The sequence below is a fragment of the Nycticebus coucang genome, chromosome 10 (assembly GCF_027406575.1).
Source record: "Nycticebus coucang isolate mNycCou1 chromosome 10, mNycCou1.pri, whole genome shotgun sequence".
Classification (NCBI taxonomy): domain Eukaryota; kingdom Metazoa; phylum Chordata; class Mammalia; order Primates; family Lorisidae; genus Nycticebus; species Nycticebus coucang.
Window position 1 is genome coordinate 49,645,833 of NC_069789.1, and position 22,545 is coordinate 49,668,377.

The following is a 22,545-nucleotide window of genomic DNA, read 5'->3' on the forward strand; positions in this document are numbered from 1 at the left end:
ATTTACTATAAGGCACAGCTATTTTACCAAGTCTCACACCTCCTGCTCCTTAGCAGCAGTAATGCAGCCAACCCAAAGAAACATGGTTCATATTGATATCCTGGGGATTGAGAAATTCTAACAAAACCCACCTCTTTCTGACTGCATGTTTTTGGCCAAAATTTCAGCAGTCCTCTGATCACCTAAAAAAAGAGCAAAGTTTATCATGAATTAAACAATGAAGCTACTTAATCAGCCACTGAATCTATCTTAAGGAAATATTAATAGGTAAGTACATATCTAGCCAATTAAAAGTGAGAATACTAAGTATATAATTTTTTCAAGCATCCCTGGGGATAGCCTCAGAAGGTTCATTAAAAAACAATTTTAATCCTTTAACCCTTTGCTATTTTTCAAGAACGTAGTTTAAATATCTAGATTTAACATGCATTTTCTCAAAACACTTATTTCACCAAGGTGAAAATATTTTCTATGCTTTTATGTTTTCCTTTTACTTTGCCTCATCTATTTTTTTCTTGAATCTCTGATTTTTATAACTATCTTTTTTGCTCTCCTGAATTTTCATTTTTATAGACACATAGTAAACAGTAGGATTAAAAGACTAAATTGTTAATCTGATTCATAAGCAACCTTTATTGCAAGATTATAAATGTATTCTGACAAATCCTATTGCTAAAAACAAAACTTGAGGGAATCATCTGGGGACCTTCCCCTCAACCCTCACAATAGTTTTTATTTTTGTTGGTTTTTTTTTTTTTTTTTTTTTGAGACAGGGTCTCACCGTCCATCAGCCTAGAGTACAGTGGCTGTTCACAGGCACAATCATAGCTGACTGCCATCTCCAACTCCTGGGCACAAGCGATGATCCTGCCTCAGTTTCCCAAGTAGCTGGGACTATAAGGTGTATACCACCACACCCAGAAAATTTTTTGCAAAAACATTTTGCTGTGTTGTTGAGTTTAAGCAATGCTCCTGCCTCAGCTTCCCAAACTGCTGGGATTAGAGGCATGAGCTCTTGCTATCAGTTAAGATTATATGACCAAAATTTCACTGGGGTCATTTGATCCTATCATCATACATCTCAACTCTATTGGGTTATTCAACACACAAAATTCATAAAGAACTCTGTTTGGCTCAGCGTCCACAGCACAGTGGTTATGGTGCCAGCCACATACACCAAGGCTGGTGGGTCTAAACCCGGCCAGGGCCAGCTAAACAACAATGACAACGGCAACAAAAAATAGCTGGGCGTTGTGGCAGACACTTGTAGTCCCAACTACTTGGGAGGCTGAGCAAGAGCATTATGAATAGCTTAGCTCAAGAGTTTGAAGTTGCTGTGAGCTGTGACATTACAGCACTCTACCAAGGGTGACATAGTGAGCTCTGTCTCAAAAAAAGAACTCTCTGTACCCAATTCCCCTTTTCAAATGCAGATTAACCTCAGATTACTACTATATAATAAACTCTTACAAAGAATGCTACAATGAAATGCTATTAATGCAGACCAAAAACAGGAAAATAAATATAACACTTACTGGTTCTGTTAGAGTTGTATCTTTCTCCAGGAACTGTACCACACAGTAGGCTAGCTAAAAGGTAAGGCATGGTTTATATTACTGAGTGATGCCAAGATTTTTTTTAATATTTAGCCAAGAAAAATGACTATGTTTTGACAACATTTATTCTAGTTTATTTCAATATATGAAAATATATTTACTATTTTGAGTATATATTCAATTGTGGAAAAATTATGAAAATTTAACCTTAAAAGTAACTTTTAATTCAAAAAAGATTTTTAGTAGTAATTTTTAAGTTAAATAAGACTATAGCTAACAATTTCGCTTTTTAGCATGTTCCTACGTGCATGTCTATGCTGATTATTATTCTCTGAATATTAATACAGCGACCAAAACCTCTTTTACTGGATTATGGTGGTTGGGAGAACTATGCTGCCATCATGTGGGATTTATTCAAAGTTACATAGTTAAATAGGTCAGGGCCTGAACTAGAATAAAGAATACTTGATATTATCTTTTCTATATCTATACTTCAAGTTCACAGTTCTTAATTTAATAACTAAACATCATAACATTTTAAAGTTATAATACAAAATTGCTTTGAATAACTTTATAAGCAAATTGCTTAATTATACCTAAAATTGTCATCTCAACATTTCTCAGTTTCTCTGCCTTTAATACTGATTTGCCTTTGAAACCATGTTCATTTCATTTAGAGTTTTTCTAAAGCTTACCTGAGCATGAAACAAAGCTAATCCTTTTGCAGTATGCATAGGAATAAGAACCTTCATTAGAAACTGTTTATGTTCTGCTTTCAGTGGCAGTGCAAAGCCATTGATAATACTGGAGGGAAAAAAAGGCAGGGGAAGGGTTAAAAGTTACTACTTAGTTTCTAAAAGTTATAATATCCATTGAGTAAATAAGGAACAGTGCTCTGCTTCAGTCCTGATGTATATGACTCTTCATTTTCAAACTACTTTAGGAAGACTTAGGTGGTACTAAGAAATCTATTCCTCTAAGTCATTCAGTGATCCCAAAAGAAAATTAATTTCTATCTTCATTTTGTATAAATGCCACTTTAAGCCATTATTTTCCCTCCCTAAACACACAGAGACTCACTATCACAATCTTGATATTATACAGAATTTTCAATATTTTCTGAAGTAAATGTTGGGTAATCTGAAATTAAGTTGTAGTGTTCTCCATAATCATTTTCTGAATATTAATAAAGGAAACTAAAATCATTCTCTAAAGAGCAAGAAAGATGTTTCAAAATTCTCTCAAGTTAATATTGCTATGCAGTGAATAGGAAGGCAAAATGTTCATATAAACTAAAACCAAAAACTATAGTTTCTTTTATAAAGAACAAATGGATTAAGGATGGCCATCATCTGAACAAGAATTCTTTCTGTTTCATCAAAGATTCACTACCGCTTATTTAATCTCTTCTCAATCACATCCCATAAATTTCTTTGGCAGTCTGGCAAGATCAGGTATAAAACATGCCACAGCTTCAAAAGCAAGAAGCTGGTCTTGAAACAGGTATCTTATATGGCAATACTTTACTATGCTGGCCCCTTAAAAATCTGTAATAAGAATTTAGTTGAGAAACTGTAGCTTATGATCTGTATTTAAATTCTAAAATGTAAAATAATTTTCTAAAACACGAAGAGCTAAGATTCTAACATATAAAACATTCAAAATTACTTAATTCATAAAAAGAACAAAAAAACCTGACCTACCTTCCTAATATTTCGAGGAGTTCAGCAACACCATTAAAATGTTCTGTTTCATATATAAACCTGAATTCAAAATAAAGATAGATGTAATAAAAAAGAAAACTACACTAAGAGAAACAGGAAGGAAGGTGAAAAATTCAATCCAAAGAGCAGCTGTATGATGACTTTAGGTTTTCTTTATAAGCTATTTTGCCCCAAATTAATTAATTCAGAGGAATCATTAAGTCATATACATACAGCCTTCGCTAAAACTTGCCATATGGAAAGAAAACAGTATCATTTCATCTGGAATGTTTTATTAGTTTTTATTTAGAGACAGGGCCTCACTGTCACCCAGGCTGGAGTACAGGGGCATGATCATAGCTCACTGTAGCCTCAAACTCCTGGGCTTAAGCAAAGTGATCCTCCCACCTCACCCTCCTAAGTAGCTAGGACTATAGGCATGTACCAATCACCAGGTCTGGCAATTTTTCTTTTTTTCAGAGACAGAGGCTTGCTATGTTGGCCAGGCTGGTCTCAAACTTCTAGACTCAAGCAACCCTCCTGCCTCTGCCTCCGTAAGTACTGGAATTACAGGCATGAACCACTGTGCCCAATTTATTTTATACAAAAGATGGATTTTTCTCAATACTTTTCAAAACAGGAAACCTCTACTCACAGGAAAATCTAAGACATAAGGACTGATACATGTATATAATAAGGGCATTATTACTCAGGATTTCTCTAAACCCCACAATAGCCAGGCATGGCAGCTCACGCCTATAATCCCAGCACTTAGGGAGGTGGAGGTGGGTGGATTGCTTGAGCTCAGGAGTTCGAGACCAACCTAAACAAAGCAAGACCTCGTATATATAGAGAGAAAAACTAGCCAGGCATTGTGGCAGGCGCCCTAGTCCTAGCTGCTTGGGAGGCTGAGGCAAGAGGATTGCTTGAGCCCAAGAGTTTGAAGTTGCTGTGAGCTTTGATGCCACGGCAGTCAACTCCAGGGTGACTGAATGTGACTGTCTCAACAACTAAAAAGCAATAAAAAATAATATAAATAAAAAAACAATAGGACAACTATTTATACAGTATAAGGTATTATAATAAGTGGAGGTTATATTCAAACACTATGCCATTTTATATAAGTGACTTAAGTACCTGTGGATTTTGGTATCAGTGGGGATCAGAAAATCAAATGAAAGGCCTTCCAAGAACTATTTACTTACTATTTATTTATTTATTTTTGAGACAGAGCCTCAAGCTGTTGCCCTGGGTAGAGTGCCGTGGCACCCACAGCTCATAGCAATCTCCAACTCCTGGGCTCAAGCGAGTCTTCCTGTGTCCGCCTCCCAAGTAGCTGGGACTACAGGTGCCTGCCACAGCGCCCGGCTTTTTTTTTTTTTTTTTTTGGTTACAGCCGTCTTTGTTGTTTGGTGGGCCCAGGCTGGATTCGAACCCGCCAGCTCAGGTGTATGTGGCTGGCGCCTTTGCTGCTTGAGCCACAGGCGCCAAGCCTATTTATTTATTATTAAGACAGAGCCTCACTCTGGTGCCTTAAGTAGAGTGCCATGGCATCATAGCTCACAGCAACCTCAAACTCCTGAGTTCAAGCAATCCTCTTGTCTCAGGTTTTCTATTTTTAGTAGAGATAGAATCTTGCTATTGCTCAAGCTGGTCTCGAACTCTTGAGCTCTAGCAATCCACCTGCCTCAGCCTCTCAGAATACTAGCATTAACAGGCATGAACCCCCATGCCAAGCCCAAGAACTATTGATTTAAACAGTATTTATAAACAGAAATTTTGAACAAAAAGATCAAATAGATAAATAGCTAAATTCGGTCAATAAATTTTCAAAATGAGTAACATTGGTATAACCTATTAAAAGTTGCCCTCATTACTTCTATCACTTAGATTAAAGTTACTAGTTTTTTTTTTTTTTTTTGTAGAGACAGAGTCTCACTGTACCGCCCTCGGGTAGAGTGCCGTGGCGTCACACGGCTCACAGCAACCTCTTAACTCTTGGGCTTACGCGATTCTCTTGCCTCAGCCTCCCGAGCAGCTGGGACTACAGGCGCCCGCCACAACGCCCGGCTATTTTTTTTTTTTTTGTTGCAGTTTGGCCGGGGCTGGGCTTGAACCCACCACCCTCGGCATACGGGGCTGGCGCCCTACTCACTGAGCCACAGGCGCCGCCCAAGTTACTAGTTTTTAAAATGTTAGATCTTGGGCAGCACCTGTGGCTCAGTGGGTAGGGCGCTGGCCCCATATACTGAGGGTGGCAGGTTCGAACCCAGTCCCAGCCAAACTGCGACAAAAAAATAGCCAGGCATTGTGGCAGGTGCGTGTAGACCCAGCTACTCAGGAGGCTGAGGCAAGAGAATCACATAAGCCCAGGAGTTGGAGGTTGCTATGAGCTGTAACGCCACTGGCACTCTACTGAGGGCAATAAAGTGAGACTCTGTCTCTAAAAAAAAAATAATGAAAAAAATAAAAATAAAATGTTATAGATCTCATCATATGGTAGCTACAAAATAGGCTAAAAATGACTCAAATATCATCAGTTCAATTTATGATTTCAGATATTAAAAATTAATCTAAAAAGAACCTGAATAAAAAGAAGATATGTAGGAAGGGGAAAAAAGTACTATATACAAATAAATGACTAATTTACCTGAGGAAAATGTTATTAATTTGCTTTCTGATGAATGCTCTTAATCCAAGAAATTTTCCATAAATTCGATGCAGAACAGTCTTCAAGAAGTCACGTTCCCTGGGATCTTCACTATCAAAAAGCTCCAGGAGCTTTAAAAGAAATCTGAGAAATTACTTTTAAAAAATAATTGAGCTAAAACTTCAATTTATTCTCATTTCAAAATTACCCATAAAATCTTTAAAAAAAATTTCAGAGATTCTGCTTTACCAGATTGGTTTTATTTATGCTAAATAAGGAAGCTAAAGTAAAGTTTAGGTAATATTTATTTTCACTTATTTCATGTCAAAATATGATACAATAAATAGAAACACTTCAAAGAGTGGACTTTTTCTTTGCCTTACCACTGATTTAAAAATACTTTCCTACTCTCTGACTACTAAACAGACCTCACAATTTTAGTGTTAAAATCTGAGGGATTTTTAATGTTTTTTGAGATTCAGAGCTACATACAAAATGTCAGAAGAAGATGGCAAGTCTTAAAATACTTTAAAATTCCATGTGTAAATGCGTATTTCTACTATATTAGAAGATCTATATAAACTAGGCTTCTTTTGTGATTAAAAAAATTCAAGATATGCCAAGAGTTCAAAAACACTGCTCAGCTATTAGTATAAAATTTCAGCAGACACATACTAGCGAGATTGGAAATTATACATGAAATAACACTGAAATAAAAGATGAAGACAGACTTTTATGTAAAGTCAGCTTAAACAAAAAGGCTGAAAATTTTTAAACCAGTTCAAAATGGCTCAATCAGCACTCTTCTGTGCCTCTACATAGCTCTTTAGCAAAGACTTGGAGACAAGACCTTAGAAAACTTTAATGAAAAGCTCAAATTTTCATTTAAAAATAGTAAGGTCATGGGCGGCACCTGTGGCTCAGTCGGTAAGGCGCGGGCCCCATATACCGAGGGTGGCGGGTTCAAACCCAGCCCCGGCCGAACTGCAACAAAAAAATAGCCGGGCGTTGTGGTGGGCGCCTGTAGTCCCAGCTGCTTGGGAGGCTGAGGCAAGAGAATTGCTTAAGCCCAGGAGCTGGAGGTTGCTGTGAGCTGTGTGATGCCACGGCACTCTACCCAGGGCCATAAAGTGAAACTCTGTCTCTACAAAAAAAAAAAAAATAGTAAGGTCACTTCATTTTTTCTGTCAAAAAACATCATATTTTAAGGCCAGGCCAATGGCTCCTACCACTCTAGGAGGCCAAGGCATGACCAGGCTGAAAAAGAGGGAGACCCCATCTCTATTAAAACTAGAAAAACTTGGCTTGGCGCCTGTAGCTCAGCTACTAGGGCACTAGTCACATACACTGGAGCTGGCAGGTTTGAATCTAGCCCGGACCACCAAAACAATGACAACTGCAACAAAAACACAGCTGGGCGTTGTAGGGGGTACCTGTAGTCCCAGCTACTCAGCAGGCTGAGGCAAGAGGATTGCTTGAGCCCAGGAGTTTGAGGTTGTTGTGAGCTATAATGCCACCACAGCACTCAACCCGGGCACAGAATGAGACTCTGTCTCAAAAGAAATAAACAAAATGCTGTAGTTTAAATGAAACACTGAATTTTCTTAGGAAAAAATATAAAATTTCTCTTTACAGACCAAAAATATCTAGGAAGTTGTCAAGGAATTTTATATGCTGAGCTTTGGTATTGATAATTACGCTGAAGATGGCAAGCTCTGAACCTCATCAGAAGTTCTTTTTTTGTTTTAAATATGAGAGACTTTCTGAAATAATTTTTTTAAAAAACCAAAGTTGAGTTTACTTGAAATAACATTTTAAAACTATATATTTTAACAATTGTGATGAACATTTACCTTTGCTTGTTTTGCAAATGAGCATGAGTTGATGTACCATCCATGTACCCAGGTAACATGTTACATGCTTTGGCAACTAGCCTCCAGGATGGTACTCAATGATTCTCATCAAATCCCCTTATTTGTGAATATGATTTCATTTGCAAATGGAGTCTTTGCAGATGTACTTAGGTATGGTGAGGGTGTACTGGATTAGGGTGGGCCCTACATCCAGTATAACTGGTATTCTTACAAGAGGAAAATGTGCATCGGAGACCAAGACACACAAAGAACATTAGAGGATGACAGAGGCAGAGACTGGAGTGCTCTCATCAGAAGTTCTTATTCAATGTTGCTTTGATTTATACATATAGTTGCTTACATGTGCATCTCAAGCCAGAGTAGATCACTTAAGTTACATTTATATACCCCCCACAAACAAGTGACTTACTTATAGTCTGCATTTTTTTTTTTTTTTTTTTGAGAGTCTCACTTTGTCAACCTGGGTAGAGTGCCATGGCATCACAGCTCACAGCAACCTCAAACTCCTGGACTTCAGCCATTCTCCTGCCTCAGCCTCCCAAGTAGCTGGGACTATAGGTGCCCACCATAACACCCAGCTATTTTCAGAGATGAGGTCTTGCTTTGGCTCAGGCTGGTCTCGAACCTGTGAGCTCAGGCAATCCACCTGCCTTGGCTTCCCACATGCTGGGACTACAGGCGTGAGCCACTGCACCTGGCCCTGTAGTCTGCATTTTTTGTTAGCTAAATTGTTAAGGCATTCCATGAGACTCCAGCAAAAAAAAAAAAAAAAAAATTCTAAATGGAGTATGAGAGTTTTTATCATTATACCTAATAATTTCAGTTCTGATTATTCTAATTAAAAATGGCGAACCCTGGGGCAGTGCCTGTGGCTCAGTGGTAGGGCACTGGCCCCATACACCAAGGGTGGAGGGTTTGAACCCGGCCCCGGCCGAATTGCAAGAAAAAATAGCCAGGCATTGTGGCGGGCACTTGTAGTCCCAGCTTCTTGGGAGGCTGAGGCAAAAGAATCACGTAAGCCTAGGAGTTGGAGGTTGCCGTGAGCTGTAAAGCCATGCACTCTATCGAGGGTGATAAAGTGAGACTCTGTCTCTAAACAAAAAAATAATAATAACAATAAAAATTCAAAAAAAAAAAAAAGGCAGGCCTCACTCAAGACATTCAAATTCAATTTCTGATGCTGAGTTTACTTGGAAGATAAGCTTTCAAATTAGTAAAAGGGGCCTTTAATGTGTTCATCATGTCTAATTCAAAAACAAATATAACTCAATACAAGTTGATTTTCAGGAGAAAATGTTAAACTAGGAAATACTTGTTAGCTAAGTTTCAAATCTATTCAAAGAAATTTATTTTCAAATATAATTTAATCTATTTAGACATATAATATTTGCATAATGAAACACACACCAAAGTGGTAATCAGGAAACTGTTTCTTATTCTACCTCTAAGGATAATTCATAACCTCTGAGCCTGTGCTTCTTGACTGATAAAATGAGGAACATTGAAATCAGTTTTTTTTTTAAGAGAATGCATAATCACAGTCAGAGAGCCTAGTTCAAATCCTATTTGTGCTATCTACTAGCTGTGTAAAGTTGGATATGGTCTAGCTCTTCATAGAAAGCACATAAGACAGTGCCTAGCACATTAACTCTTATTTTCCTTCTTTCTTTTGAAATTCCCTAATTTGAACATAAGTTAGAGTTATGCAATTGTTTCCTTCTCTTGAAATAATGAACGTCCAAATTTAATAAATATTTCTCTTATTCTTCTAAGTCTTAAAACTTACCACCTACCAACTTACTTCAAAATATAAAAGCTGAGAATTCACACATATTATTTATTAAAGCAACAACTCATATTTATTAAAGAATACCTCAGGGAAGTGATTTATGAAAGTACAATCATACAAACTGTTAAAAACAGATTATCGGGTCTTGGGCTCATCAGATAATTCAGGCATTCAAAGGAGAAAGCAGAAAATGAGTCCCACCCTACCAGTTTTCTTGCTCCCCTCTAACCAACAGAATAATACAGCAGCCTAAATACCTTAAGCTACAGAGATAGGAAGCAATAAGGTCAGTTGTTTTTCCCCTTTCCCTGCTATTGTCTTAAATAGCATAAGGCATGTGTAGAGTTCCCTAATATACCCATATGAGAGCTACAGAAGGAAATAAATACGAGGTCTGACAATGAAGTTCACAAACTTGCCCCTGTGTGCTGACACTGGCAGCACTGTATGAACAGCTCAGTAAGGTTTCGTAACTTTGGTATATTAGTATCTCATAGCTGTGTTTGTATAGATGTGTGGCAATGTCTTGCTGAGTGGTGTTCATTATTGCTGTTGGGTATTTCTGTGTGCCATCCCAAGAATGTTGGAGGTTGATTAGAGCCATGAACAAACATTAAATTTCTTGTTAAACTTGGCAACAGTAGAAGTGAAATCAGGGACATGTTAGTCCAAATTTATGGGGATAAATGCCATGAAGACAGTGGCAGTGTACAAATAGATGAAACATTTTTCTGAGGGAAGAGAAAGCATCACTAATGGAGAGGTTAGGGTGGGCAATAACATTGCAAAATTTCATCGAATTGTGAGTCAGAATTGTCAGCTAACTATGAGAAGCATAGCAGACCAAGTAAACACTGATAGAGAAATATGAAAATCTTAACTAAAAATTTTGGCATGAAAAAGGGGTGTGCAAAAATGGTGCTGAAGGAGCTCACTGATGAACAAAAGCAAAGGAAAGTCAAAGTTTGCCAAGACCTTTTGGAGAAGCAAGATGATGTTTTGGGCCATGTTATTATCACTGGCGGTGAAACATGGGTGTACCAATACAACCCTGAAACAAAGCATCAAAGTGCCCAATGGAAATCAGCCGGTTCTCCACAACCAAAAACCTTCTGTCCAAATCAAGAGTCAAAACAATGTTACTAACCTTTTTTGCTGTCAGAGGGATTATTCATTACAAATTTGTACCAAGTGGACAGACAGTTAACCAAGTTTACTATTTGGAAGTGCTGTAAAGGCTGCATGAAAAAGTTAGATGAAAATGACCTGAACTTTTCACCAAGAATACATGAAAAGTTGCATCATCATCATGACAGTGTACCAGCTCACATGGCACTGTTTGTGAAGGAGTTTTTAGCCAGCAAACAAATATTTATATTGAAAAAACCTCCCTTTTCTCCTGATCTGGCTCCCAGTGACTTTTTTCTTTACCAGAGGATAAAGGAAATATTGAAAGGAAGACATTTTGATGACACTCAGGACATCAAGGGTAACACAATGACAGCTCCGATGGCCATTCCAGAAAGAGTTCTATTACATCAACAGGTGGACTAGGTGCTGGCATCAGACAATAGCTTTCCCAGAGGAGCACTTACAAGGTGACCATAGTGATATACAGCAATGAGGTATGTGGCACTTTTTCTAGGATGAGTTCATGAACTTAACTGTCACACTTCCTATGCATCTATTCATTTGCAGTTACCAAAATAACATAAATCCATATATTCTGGAGTAAAGTAAATATGACTTTACTCATGATTGAAATGTACATTTTGCTGTTAATACATGCCTAATATTTATGAAGTTTATGAAGAGCTACTTGAAGGAAATATTTTAGGCTGACAATGTTCTTTATTTCAATACTTCATAGCAACTAGTTAAAACACTTTATATAAGGTGGGGAGGGGGGTAGTTAAAAATGACCAAAAATGAGTTCTAAATATATGGAACTCACATTTATAGAATCCTTATCATACCGGACACACAAAGTTGGTCTGAAAGGTAGGAAAGGTTCTTGTGATGGCTTTAATCCTGGCCTTCCTATCAAATTCCGAATGAGGCCTTATATACTGGTAAGTATTGCAAAAAAGAAAATGGACCTAGAAAGTTTTGGTCTACTTCACAGTTTTGTTTAGGGCCAGCCAATTCCATACATTTAAAAAGAGGCCTCTAAACTGTTGAAAATATTTTGAAAATAAAAATAAACACATTCTTAGAAATTGTGAATATGTAGGTTCCAAAAATAATAGCTAACACAGCCAGTTTCTAAAAAGAAAAAAGGTATCACATATGTTTAACACTACCTCCTTTTCTTCGTGGTTTAGGAACTGGGTGGTTAGGATGCCTAAGGTAGGAAGAGGAAAGGAAAAGGAAACAGTAATTGATACTTAAGGACAGGAAGGCAGCCCAACACCCAAAGTGCTCATCACAATGATTCCGTTTCCTTTTTTCTCTCTATCATCTCAAAGTCAAAATGCTTAAAAATGTCAAGTTCAAAGACTTAAAAATTTAAAATTAAATTTGTCCTTAAATTTGAATGGTCATATCAAACAGAAAATTTGCAGAAAGGCTTGCTTTTCAGGTCTTAGAATTTTGGACAGGATAATTTGATTGACTTTATTAGAAGCTCACCCTTGATAAAAGTATTCTCATATTCTCAGGGCTACTTCACTTTTGTCCTAAATGTCTGGCAAGAATATCAAATGCTGTCAAATTGAAATAAACCATTTAAGTTTTGAAAGACTATTTTAATCACAAGTTAATAAATCACTGCTAAGATGAATATAAGGAAATCTAAGACAAAGAGTTCCTTACCTGTTGTACAAATTTCTGATCAATGTATCTCTTTGCAATGCTAGGCTGGAAATCAGGGCTCTCCAAAAATCTCAAGAAGAATTCATACACCAACTATGAGAGAAAGTCAAATTAAAGCTAAGATGATACCTATAAAACACAACTGTAAGTCATCATTTCCCTTCCCGTAAGAAACACAATGGCCTTACTAACTTACGGAGATTTCAGACATCATCATACAATGTAACGAGTTTTTTTACAATACAGGTTTTTTAAAAAAACTATATATTCACAATTTAGTTTCCTGAGCTAGTAAACTTTGAGATTTATTTTATTGCTTTATATTACTATTGACAGGAGCTAGAAAATAATGACAGCGCATTTAAGGCCATTTCACAAGCCATACTCATCAGTAACAACAATGTTCCTTCTGCTGTGGGCTACTAACCTACCTCAATTTAATCTCTGGAGTTCCTTAAATACAAAGTCAGAAACTTCTAAGAGGGGCAGTGTATCAATAACAAATGTTTTAAAAGAAAGAAAAAACATCAAGTCTTTCTATAAAACTATAGTGGGAAGACTAATAAAATCAACAACAGCATACCATATTCACACATGGGAAATAATGAACTAAATTATGTAGGGGCTAGGGAAGAAATGTCTGTATATCACAACAAATAACCTGAAAGTAATAGCAGGCCTTCTACTTAACAAGTGCCAGGCATCCTAAAAATAATACCAAACATTTACTTACTACCACAAATCAGAATTGAAGGTAATATCTGGTTTAATTTGCCATTGTCATACCTACTTTCAAAGAGACAGGCAAATACAACTGAAGTTTTCTTTTTTATTGTAGTCTAATAAATCTAATACCTGTAAAAGGCAGAAATTTAGCCCCAAATTACCTTAATCTATTAGCTAAAACAATACTACATTTTTTAGCACCCTCAAAATGAAAAAGGAGGATTTGATCTCAAAGTAAAAATAGTCACTCAATAAATATTTAGGCAACCAGTTAGATGATAAGGTCAGATATAGAAGGGAAAATAAAGGAAAAAAAAAGAGTAAGTGCTACTACATTAAATACACAGACTTAACGGCAGGTAAAAGCATTACCAGATCTGGGCCCTATCATTCACCAAATGACAAAAAAATTTTTACTGCTATGAGCTCAGTAACATACTAAGGCTAAGTAAGAACAGTTTGGAGGGTAGCGCCTGTGGCTCAGTGAGCAGGGCACCGGCCCCATATACGCATGGTGGTGGGTTCAAACCCAGCCCCAGCCAAACTGCAACAACAAAAAAAATAGCCAGGTGTTGTGGCAGGCGCCTGTAGGAGGCTGAGGCAAGAGAATCACCTAAACCTAGGAGTTGGAGGTTGCTGTGAGCTGTGATGTAATAGCACTCTCTACCAAAGGTTATAAAGTGAGACTCTGTCTCTAAAACAAAAAAAAAAAAGAACAGTTTGGAAATCTGAATAAATACAGTTTTTATTTGCTGTACCTTTGCCCAATTATGGAAAGGCAGCAATGCCTATGTGGTCCAACATTACCTAACTTTTTGTGTTACAACAAGAAAAAAAATAGAAGTTGGTATCAATTAAATTTGCACTTGTGGATAATTTTCTAATCAACCAACAATACAGATAATTTTGCTCTAGGGTACACAGATACAAAACTGATGGTGCTCTGAACTGCCCAGTTTCATGGACTGCTATGCAGTTTTGTTAACAATACAATTTATTTATTCTGTGCTTATTGTCATGTCCAATACTAGGCTACATATACTGTGAACAGATATTGGGCACTGTACAGCTCTAAAACATTAATTCACTAATTAGGGAGGCAAAACAAAACTAAAAACATTTAAAATAGTATACACGGGTGCATCTTACAAGGGTATATGTGAAACTTGGTAAATGGTCTGTAAAGCTAGTGAATGATGCCCCATAGTCATATCAATGTACACAGCTATGATTTAATAAAAATAAAATAAAATAGTATACACAAGAATGATATTATGTGGTACAGATTATGAGAACACGAGATACTTAGAAAAGGGCTACATCACCAATGTCAACAGGGCTACATCACCAGGTCAATAGGACAAGTTTTAAGCAAGCAATAAGCAACTTGAGCCCTGTATTTGATTTAATTCTGGACAAACCAAGAAAAGGAGGGCTTTTATTTTATAGAAGGTAGGAGCATGTCTTGAGGCAGGGATGGTACAAGGTGTAGACTGGTAGTATGGAATCACAGCCTCAGTCTTTACAAAGAAGTATTCAGAAGTTGAGATTCTGTGATAATGGTGGGACCAGATTAAACAAAAGCTAAGTGTAGTATGTGTGAGTTTAGCCTATCTACACTCCTTCCCTTAAGATCAGGAGTAATAGGGCTTTTTTAAGAGTAACAGCCTATCCTTTAGGAGACTTACAATATCAAGCTCCAAATCAAACTGAATTCTCTAAACCACATCTAGATGAAATTTGTGCTATTCACAAATACCACATATAATTTCTTATGTTGTTTCATCTATATTATTTCTAACCAGTGAACATTTAAGTGGGAGGCGCCTGTGGCTCAAAGGAGTAGGGCGCAGGCCCCATATACCGGAGGTGGCGGGTTCAAGCCCGACCCCGGCCAAAAAAAAAAAACAAGTGCAAAAACAAAAGCAAAATGCTGTTATGCAATCACCTTAGCACCACTACAGAGATCATGACAAGTTATTTAAATATATGTTGACTAGCCATCCCTGAAAGAAGAAACACTCGTGACCTATAGAGCTGAAAATATTCAAAATGGGATGATTTAGATTATGCTTCTATTACTCTCTACACTCTTTATCCTGCATTATTTTTTCTTTGCATTTATCACACCTGACATGAAATGTATAAGGGCTGTCTATAAAGTATCCAGCCACATAATATGAGAGACATAAATGGCTGGATACTTTCTGGACAGCCCTTGTATGGCAATTATTTATCATTTTGTTCTCCACAAGGGCATAATGGATTTTACTTAGTTATTACTTTATCCTCAATGTTTAGAATAATGCCAGACACACAATAGATACTTCATACTTACTGAATGAATGGATGAAAACCATAGTTGCTAAGAGACTGTTTCTATGTAGTTATTAAACTTTCTGTTTTTTGGGCAGCACCTGTGGCTCAATGGGTAGGGCACCGGCCCCATATACCAAGGGTGGCAGGTTCGAACCCGGGCCTGGCTAGCTAAAACACAAGTGCACCTGCAACAAAAATAGCCCGGCATTGTGGTGGATGCCTATAGTCCCAGCTACTCGGGAGGCTGAGGCAAGAGAATCACTTAAGCCCAAGAGTTGGAGGTTGCTGTGAGCTGTGACACCACGGCACTCTACCAAGGGCTACAGAGTAAGACTCTGTCTCAAAAAAAAAAAAAAAAAAATTTGTTTTTCTATATGAAAAAATAATTTTCGTCATGAATCTAAGAAACAGTGTTGCAAGCAAGAGACACTTCAGCAATGGATTCAGAATGGCAAACTTTACCTATGTTCAATGCATAGGCTGGTCCTTCTGCTACTGTACACCAAAAAATACCCCAAAGATGAAAGATAACTCAAAAGTGCTGGGTGTGGTGGCTCACACCTGTAATCCTAGCACTCTGGGAGGCTGAGGTGGGTGGATTGCCTGAGCAATATTTTCTAAAAATAGCTGACTGTTTTGGTGGGCGCCTGTAGTCCCAGCTACTTGGGAGACTAAGGCAAGAGCATCCCTTGAGCTGAAGAGTTTGAGGTTGCTGTGAGCTATGACACCATGGCACTCCACCAAGGATGACAAACTGAGACTTTGTCCCCCAAAAAAAGATAACTCAAAAGTATAAGGAATGGAGGGTAATCTTAACGTTCTACTCAGTTCTAACTATGTCTAAGGTAGTTAAAATGAAACTTATAAAATTCTGTTCTTCACCACTAAGAAGACTCAGGAGAATAAGTAACAGAAAACAGCACAGATGATTAAAGTATATGAAAATAAGCCTTAAACTAAAAGCTAAAGGAACCAGAAATGATTAGCCCAGGGAGGCAAAGACTGAGAAGCAACTTTAATGATCTACAAGTCCATCAGAAGCTCTTTTTAAGGAATATGGTGACCGAATGTTTTCTAGCCTCTATTATAGAGGAAATTAATGTAAACAAGTTTTAAAAATTGATATATGAAAGAATTCAGGTAAGAATTAACCCATACTGATAGTTATATTAAGTGTCTAGAACATTGTATGGACTATGGTAAACACTAACAAAATCTTAGTTCTCTAAGAATCTGGCTTGTTTCTGTTTTATGAAAACAGAAGAGAATGTGCATCAAACTTGAGTAGTTTAAATATAGTCACCCTAGGTTTTCTCCTCTTGCTCTTTTATCCATAAGAAGTAAAAAGATAACTATTCACAATACAAAAGTCAAAATAGCAAAAATACTTCTCAACCTTATGTAAGGATAAAAGATGTTCCTTTTTATTTCTTTGCCTATAATGTTAGTGTGTTAGGCTACAACCCCTATCATTCTGGATTTTTAGCACATGTAAAAATTTAAAATACAGTATTTGACCAAAATTTATTTGAATGTAACGGTATACACTGTAAAATATGTTTAAAGTTCTAATTACTTGGCTCACAGAGAAAAGCCTTCTACTCTCTAACATATAGGTTATTCCTAAAAAGGTCTATGTTCTAGATAATAAACTACATAATTAAATCTTCATTGCCTTTGGCACTTAATTAAAAAAAAGAAGAAAGCGGCACCCACAGCTCAGTGTGTAGGGTGCTGGCCACATACACCGGGGCTGGTGGGTTTGAACCCAGCCCAGGCCAGCTAAAACAACAATGGCAACAACAACAATAACAAAAAAATAGCTGAGCATCATGGCGGGTGCCTGTAGTCCCAGCTACTTGGGAGGCTGAGGCAAGAGAATCGCTTGAGCCCAAGAGTTTGAGGTTGCTGTCATCTACAATGCCATGGCACTCTACTGAGGGCCACAGCTTGAGACTGTCTCAAAAGAAAAAAAAAGGCTCGTGCCTGTGGCTCTAGCGGTTGGGGTGCCAGCCACATACACGTGAGCTGGCAGGTTCGAATCCAGCCCTGGCTCACCAAACAACAGTGACGGCTGCAACCAAAAAAAAGCCAGGCGTTGTGGCGAGCGCCTGTGGTCCCAGCTACTTGGGAGGCGGAGGCAGGAGAACCGCTTGAGCCCAGGACTTGGAGGTTGCTGTGAGCTGTGATGCCACAGCACTCTACCCAGGGCGACAGCTTGAAGTTCTGTCTCAAAAAAAAAAAAAGAAAGAAAGAAAAGAAAATGCTAAATAATCTGACTGGATTCCAGGCTACTAGAGCAGACAAGTCCCCTAATTATCTAAAACAGCAGTTCCCAACCTGTTGTGACCCCTTTGTAACAAAGAAAATGTATCCTGCATATCAGATATTTACATTATGATTCATAACAGTAGCAAAATTATAGTTATGAAGTAGCAATGGAACTACTTTTATGGATGGGGGTCACCACAACATGAGGAACTGTATTAAAGGGTCACGGCATTAGGAAGGTTGAGAACTACTGATCTAAAAGCAAAATGACTATATTTTTGGTCCTTCATAAACAGGAAACAATAATAATTAGGAAAGAAAAAAGAATTTAAAACTGGTCTACATTAATAGTTACCACATAATGATATAAATGTAATAAATTAGAAGATAAAACCAATCGCCTAGTACTGAAAATGGTCTTTCTTCGTTGCTTTCCTCTCTCTATTCTATTATTCCATTGCTCTATAGTGAAATACTATTTTACCATGTGAAAAGAAGAATAAAATAAGATAAATTTTTAATTAACACAGTTTTAGAAAATACATGAGAAGTGATGGGGAAACAAAGGTTTGAAAGGTTTTGAGATTACTTGCGATCCCTCACTAACAATTAAATTTAATGTTTATTTTCTACCATGTCAAATTGATTTCATTATCAAGGATCTGATAAACTAAATGTAAACTTCTAGTACAAAACAACTAGGTGAAGTGATTCAAAGAAAATTTATAATGGGAAGAAACTTTCATTGTGCACATTTTATCAGTAATACAACTCTATAATCTCAGAATCAGAACAGCTTTAATACTCCACTTTAGTGATTAACAATGTTAAAAAAATAAAAATAATGTAGCTTCAAGTTTCTGATGTACTTAGACCATCTAATTGTTAAATTTAAAAATTATACAAAAGTTTGGTTATTGAAAGATTTTTTTTAAAACTATAAACATATATCAAAGGAAAAGCCTTTTTAATCAAGGGACCATGAATTAATGAAAAATTCTTGAGTGTTTCTGTCAGTTTATCTTGGTAGAGATCCCTTTTTAAGAAATATTTTAAGGCTGGGCGCAATGGCTCACACCTGTAATCCTAGCACTCTGGGAGGCCGAGGCAGGTGGATTGCCTGAGTTCACGAGTTCGAGACCCGCCCGAACAAGTGCAAGACCCCCATCTCTACTAAAAATCAAAAACTGAGGCAAGAATATTGCTTGCCCAAGAGTTTGAGTTTGCTGTGAGCTATGACGCCATTGCACTCTACCAAGAGCAACAAAATGAGACTCTGTCTCAAAAAAAAAAAAAAGAAAGAAATATTTTGAAAGCAACTTACCTCCAAAAATATTAAGAACCACTGATTTCAGGGAATTTAAATGAAACTTCAAATCATACCAGTTAAAAATGGAAAGCATACTGTTTATCTGGCTGAATATCAACTGTTAATTTCCATGAGCATTTGAAAATATCTTAATGGCAAAATTATTTTAAAAAATTCATCACTTCTTGGCCTTTTGGATAAGATCCAGTGTATTTTTAAAAATTCAAAGACTGAGACATCTTTTTCCAATTATTCAACTACATGTGATAAAAAAAACTTATCAGCTAATAAGAAATTTCATGCTTTTAAAACCTCTGCATTATTAAATACAGTATTATTAATTTTATACCAACTATAGCACAGAATTTCAGATGAACCTGTATATAGTTTATTAAAAAATAATTTATCACTTTAGATCTTCTAGTTCTATAAGCTCTAATATGCTGATAGAATTTAACACTGTTATCAGCTTTTTATTTATTTTTATTTATTTTTAAGTTTTTGAGACAGAGCCTCAAGCTGTCACCCTGGGTAGAGTACCATGACATCACAGCTCATAGCAACCTCAAACTCCTGGGCTCAAGCGATTCTCCTGCCTCGACCTCCCAAGTAGCTGGGACTACAGGCACCCACCACAATGCCCAGCTATTTTTTGGTTGCAGCTGTCATTGTTGTTTGGCGGGCCGGGGCTGGATTCGAACCCACCAGCTCAGGTGTATGTGGCTGACACTTTAGCCACTTGAGCCACAGGCGCCGAACCTGTTATCAGCTTTAATCCTAGGACTCCTCTTCCATTTCATCTGAATGTATAAGTGCTACACAGAATGAAGAGATTCATAAATAATGAGATAGACTATCTCCTAAAGTGTTCCAAATAGTATACAATATAATTTTCTTTCTCTTGTCTTTTATAATAAAATAAATGTAATGGCCACTAAAAATATATACATAGTAAGTTCTTGCAAAATAAAAAAATCAACAATTTAAGATAACCAGTACTCATATATAAAATCATTATGCATTTGGCAGTAGTCCCTCCCTTAACCATAGTTTCAGTTACAAAGGTCAAGAAGTGTGACTGTAATAAGCTATTTGAGAGAAAGAGTGAAACCACATTCACTTTCATTATAATATAGTTACAACTGTTCAATTTTATTATTGGTTATGGTTGTTAGTCTTTTACTAGGTCTAATTGATTAAACTTTATTGTAGGTATTTATAAATACGAAAAAACATAGTATATTAAGATTTGGTGCTGTGGTTTCAGGCATCCACTGAGGGTCTTGGAATATATCCCCCATGAATAAGGGAGGACTACTCTCTTCAAGACAGATTTTTTTTTTTAAATGTGGCTTTTTTTTTTTCAAAGATGGAAAGTTTTCATCTTTTCTTTCTTTTTTTTTAAATTTTTTTTTATTTTTGTTGTTGTTGTTGCAGTTTGGCCGGGGCCAGGGCTTGAACCTGCCACCCTACTCCCTGAGCCACAGGCCCAGCCCTTTAGACAGATTCTTCCTTCCAATAGCTTATGTTTGGCTAACCTAACACCAATTCCCTTCCCCATGACTGTCTTTAACATTGAAGCTGGAAAAAACTAAATGCTCACTCTGTCAGTCTGCCTTGCAATTAGAGAAAAAGAAGCAAGATAATGAGGATGGGCAGAACAAAACTTAAAAACAACCCAAAGGGCCAGGCGCGGTGGCTCACGCCTGTAATCCTAGCACTCCGGGAGGCCAAGGCGGGTGAGTCACTTGAGCTCATCAGTTTGAGACCACCCTGAGCAAAAGCAAGACCTCTCTCTACTAAAAATAGAAAAACTGAGGCAAGAGAATTACTTGAGCCCAAGAGTTGGAGGTTGCTGTGAGCTGTGATGCCACGGCACTACCAAGGGCCTAAGACTCTGTCTCAAAAAAAAAAAAACCTAAAGAAGGAAAAGATTTAAAAAAACAAGTTCAAGATTAAGATAGAGGAAAAGAAGACATAGCTTGTGAATAATAGGTATCCCCAAAAAGAAAAATAAAGTAGTAACAAGAGAAATACTAAAAAGTATTACTGAAGAAAACTTTCCAGGAATAAAAGCAAGACGCTTACAGTGAAGGAGCTTTAACCAACTGGGCAAACTGACCCAGAAAACCAATACTAACATAAAATTCCAATAAAGTAGTTGGCCATTTTGTCAGGCAGTGGCACATACCTATAATCTCAGCTATTCAGGAGGGTAACACAGGGGGATTGCTTGAGCCCAAGAGTTTGATACTGGCCTGGGCAATATAGCAAGACCCTATTTCAAAAAAAAGCAATTGGCCATTAAGGGGAAAATAATCTTTGGGTAACCAGGCAAAAAGACCAAGAAAGAAAATCATTATTAAATCAGAAAACAATGGAATAACATGTAAGGTTCTCGAGGAAAAAGCTGAACCAAGGATTTTATATCAAATCAAGCTGATCTTTACAAATAAAGGATACAAAATATTATTAATATTAAACATACAAGAACTCAGAGAATAATGTTCTCGTGAGCCCTTCTGCTAAAGAATAGGCTCTAAATTACCAAGAAATGATTGGAGAAGCTTTGGTATAAGGACTGATGGTCAACATTAACTACATTATCTGTAGAATAATAAGTGTTAAGGGAGTTAGTGAAATGCTCTGACCATGTAGGTATTATATAACTACCAAAAATATGTATCTAGGCAAGGAGATGGAGAAGAGTGTACATCAAGTAGAGCCTTCAGACTGCCCAATAAATACTATTATAGTAAAAGGGATTGCCTTACATTAGATGCAGGGAAAGAGGGAAGAAGAGATGACTTTCTATTTCAGTATTGTTCATACTAAGGAACCAATACTAGCTACAAAAGAGAGAAAGAAAGGTATCCTATAGAAAGGTATCAGCATAAGGAAATCAGCACCATGAGAGAGAAAGAGGTACCAGCGCTATAAGAACAAAAAATATATATTTTAAAGAAAAAGGGAGGGGAGCACAGAAAATAGCATAGTATAAAAAAACTATACTAGGTTTTCTACTATGTATTATTCCATTCAATCCTTACACAACTCTTCTTATCCCAATTTTATAAAGATGCAGGCTGAGAGAAGTTAAGCACTAAACCAAGACTGTATAGGTAGGTAAGTATCAAACTGGAATAGAGACTTGTCACAGAATCATTTCCATTTCACCGTACTGTGTTATAGTAGTAATTCCCTTGTTAGAATTCATATAAACTGTCTACGGCCATACCACCCTGAACGCCCCCTGATCTCGTCTGATCTCAGAAGCTAAGCAGGGTCAGGCCTGGTTAGTACTTGGATGGGAGAATTCATGTAAACTTTTGTTACATTTAACTAAGGCATATCTATACCTTTCAAAACTCAGTCATGAGGGCTAAAATGATGGCTAGTTGAATTATTTGGAATACCTAATATACTGAGATGTTATTATAATAAAGCTAAAAAGGTATAAATTTTATATCTCTGTGTTAGGGTCATAGATTTATCTAGGAGAGGCAGTAAAGATTTTAGTATTAAGAAAGAAAC

General features: G+C 37.0%; 1 protein-coding gene across 1 annotated transcript in view; it reads right to left on the reverse strand.

Annotated features, from left to right (window-relative positions):
- PPP2R5A (protein phosphatase 2 regulatory subunit B'alpha) overlaps positions 1-22,545 on the reverse strand; it is an 82,881-nt gene that overhangs the window by 5,137 nt on the left and 55,199 nt on the right. The window contains exons 4-9 of the mRNA XM_053604088.1: positions 12,387-12,479; positions 5,910-6,040; positions 3,260-3,319; positions 2,252-2,360; positions 1,536-1,589; positions 132-182 (exon numbers count right to left, since the gene is read on the reverse strand). Coding sequence (XP_053460063.1) covers positions 132-182; positions 1,536-1,589; positions 2,252-2,360; positions 3,260-3,319; positions 5,910-6,040; positions 12,387-12,479 — 498 coding nt within the window. The remainder of the gene's footprint in view (positions 1-131; positions 183-1,535; positions 1,590-2,251; positions 2,361-3,259; positions 3,320-5,909; positions 6,041-12,386; positions 12,480-22,545) is intronic.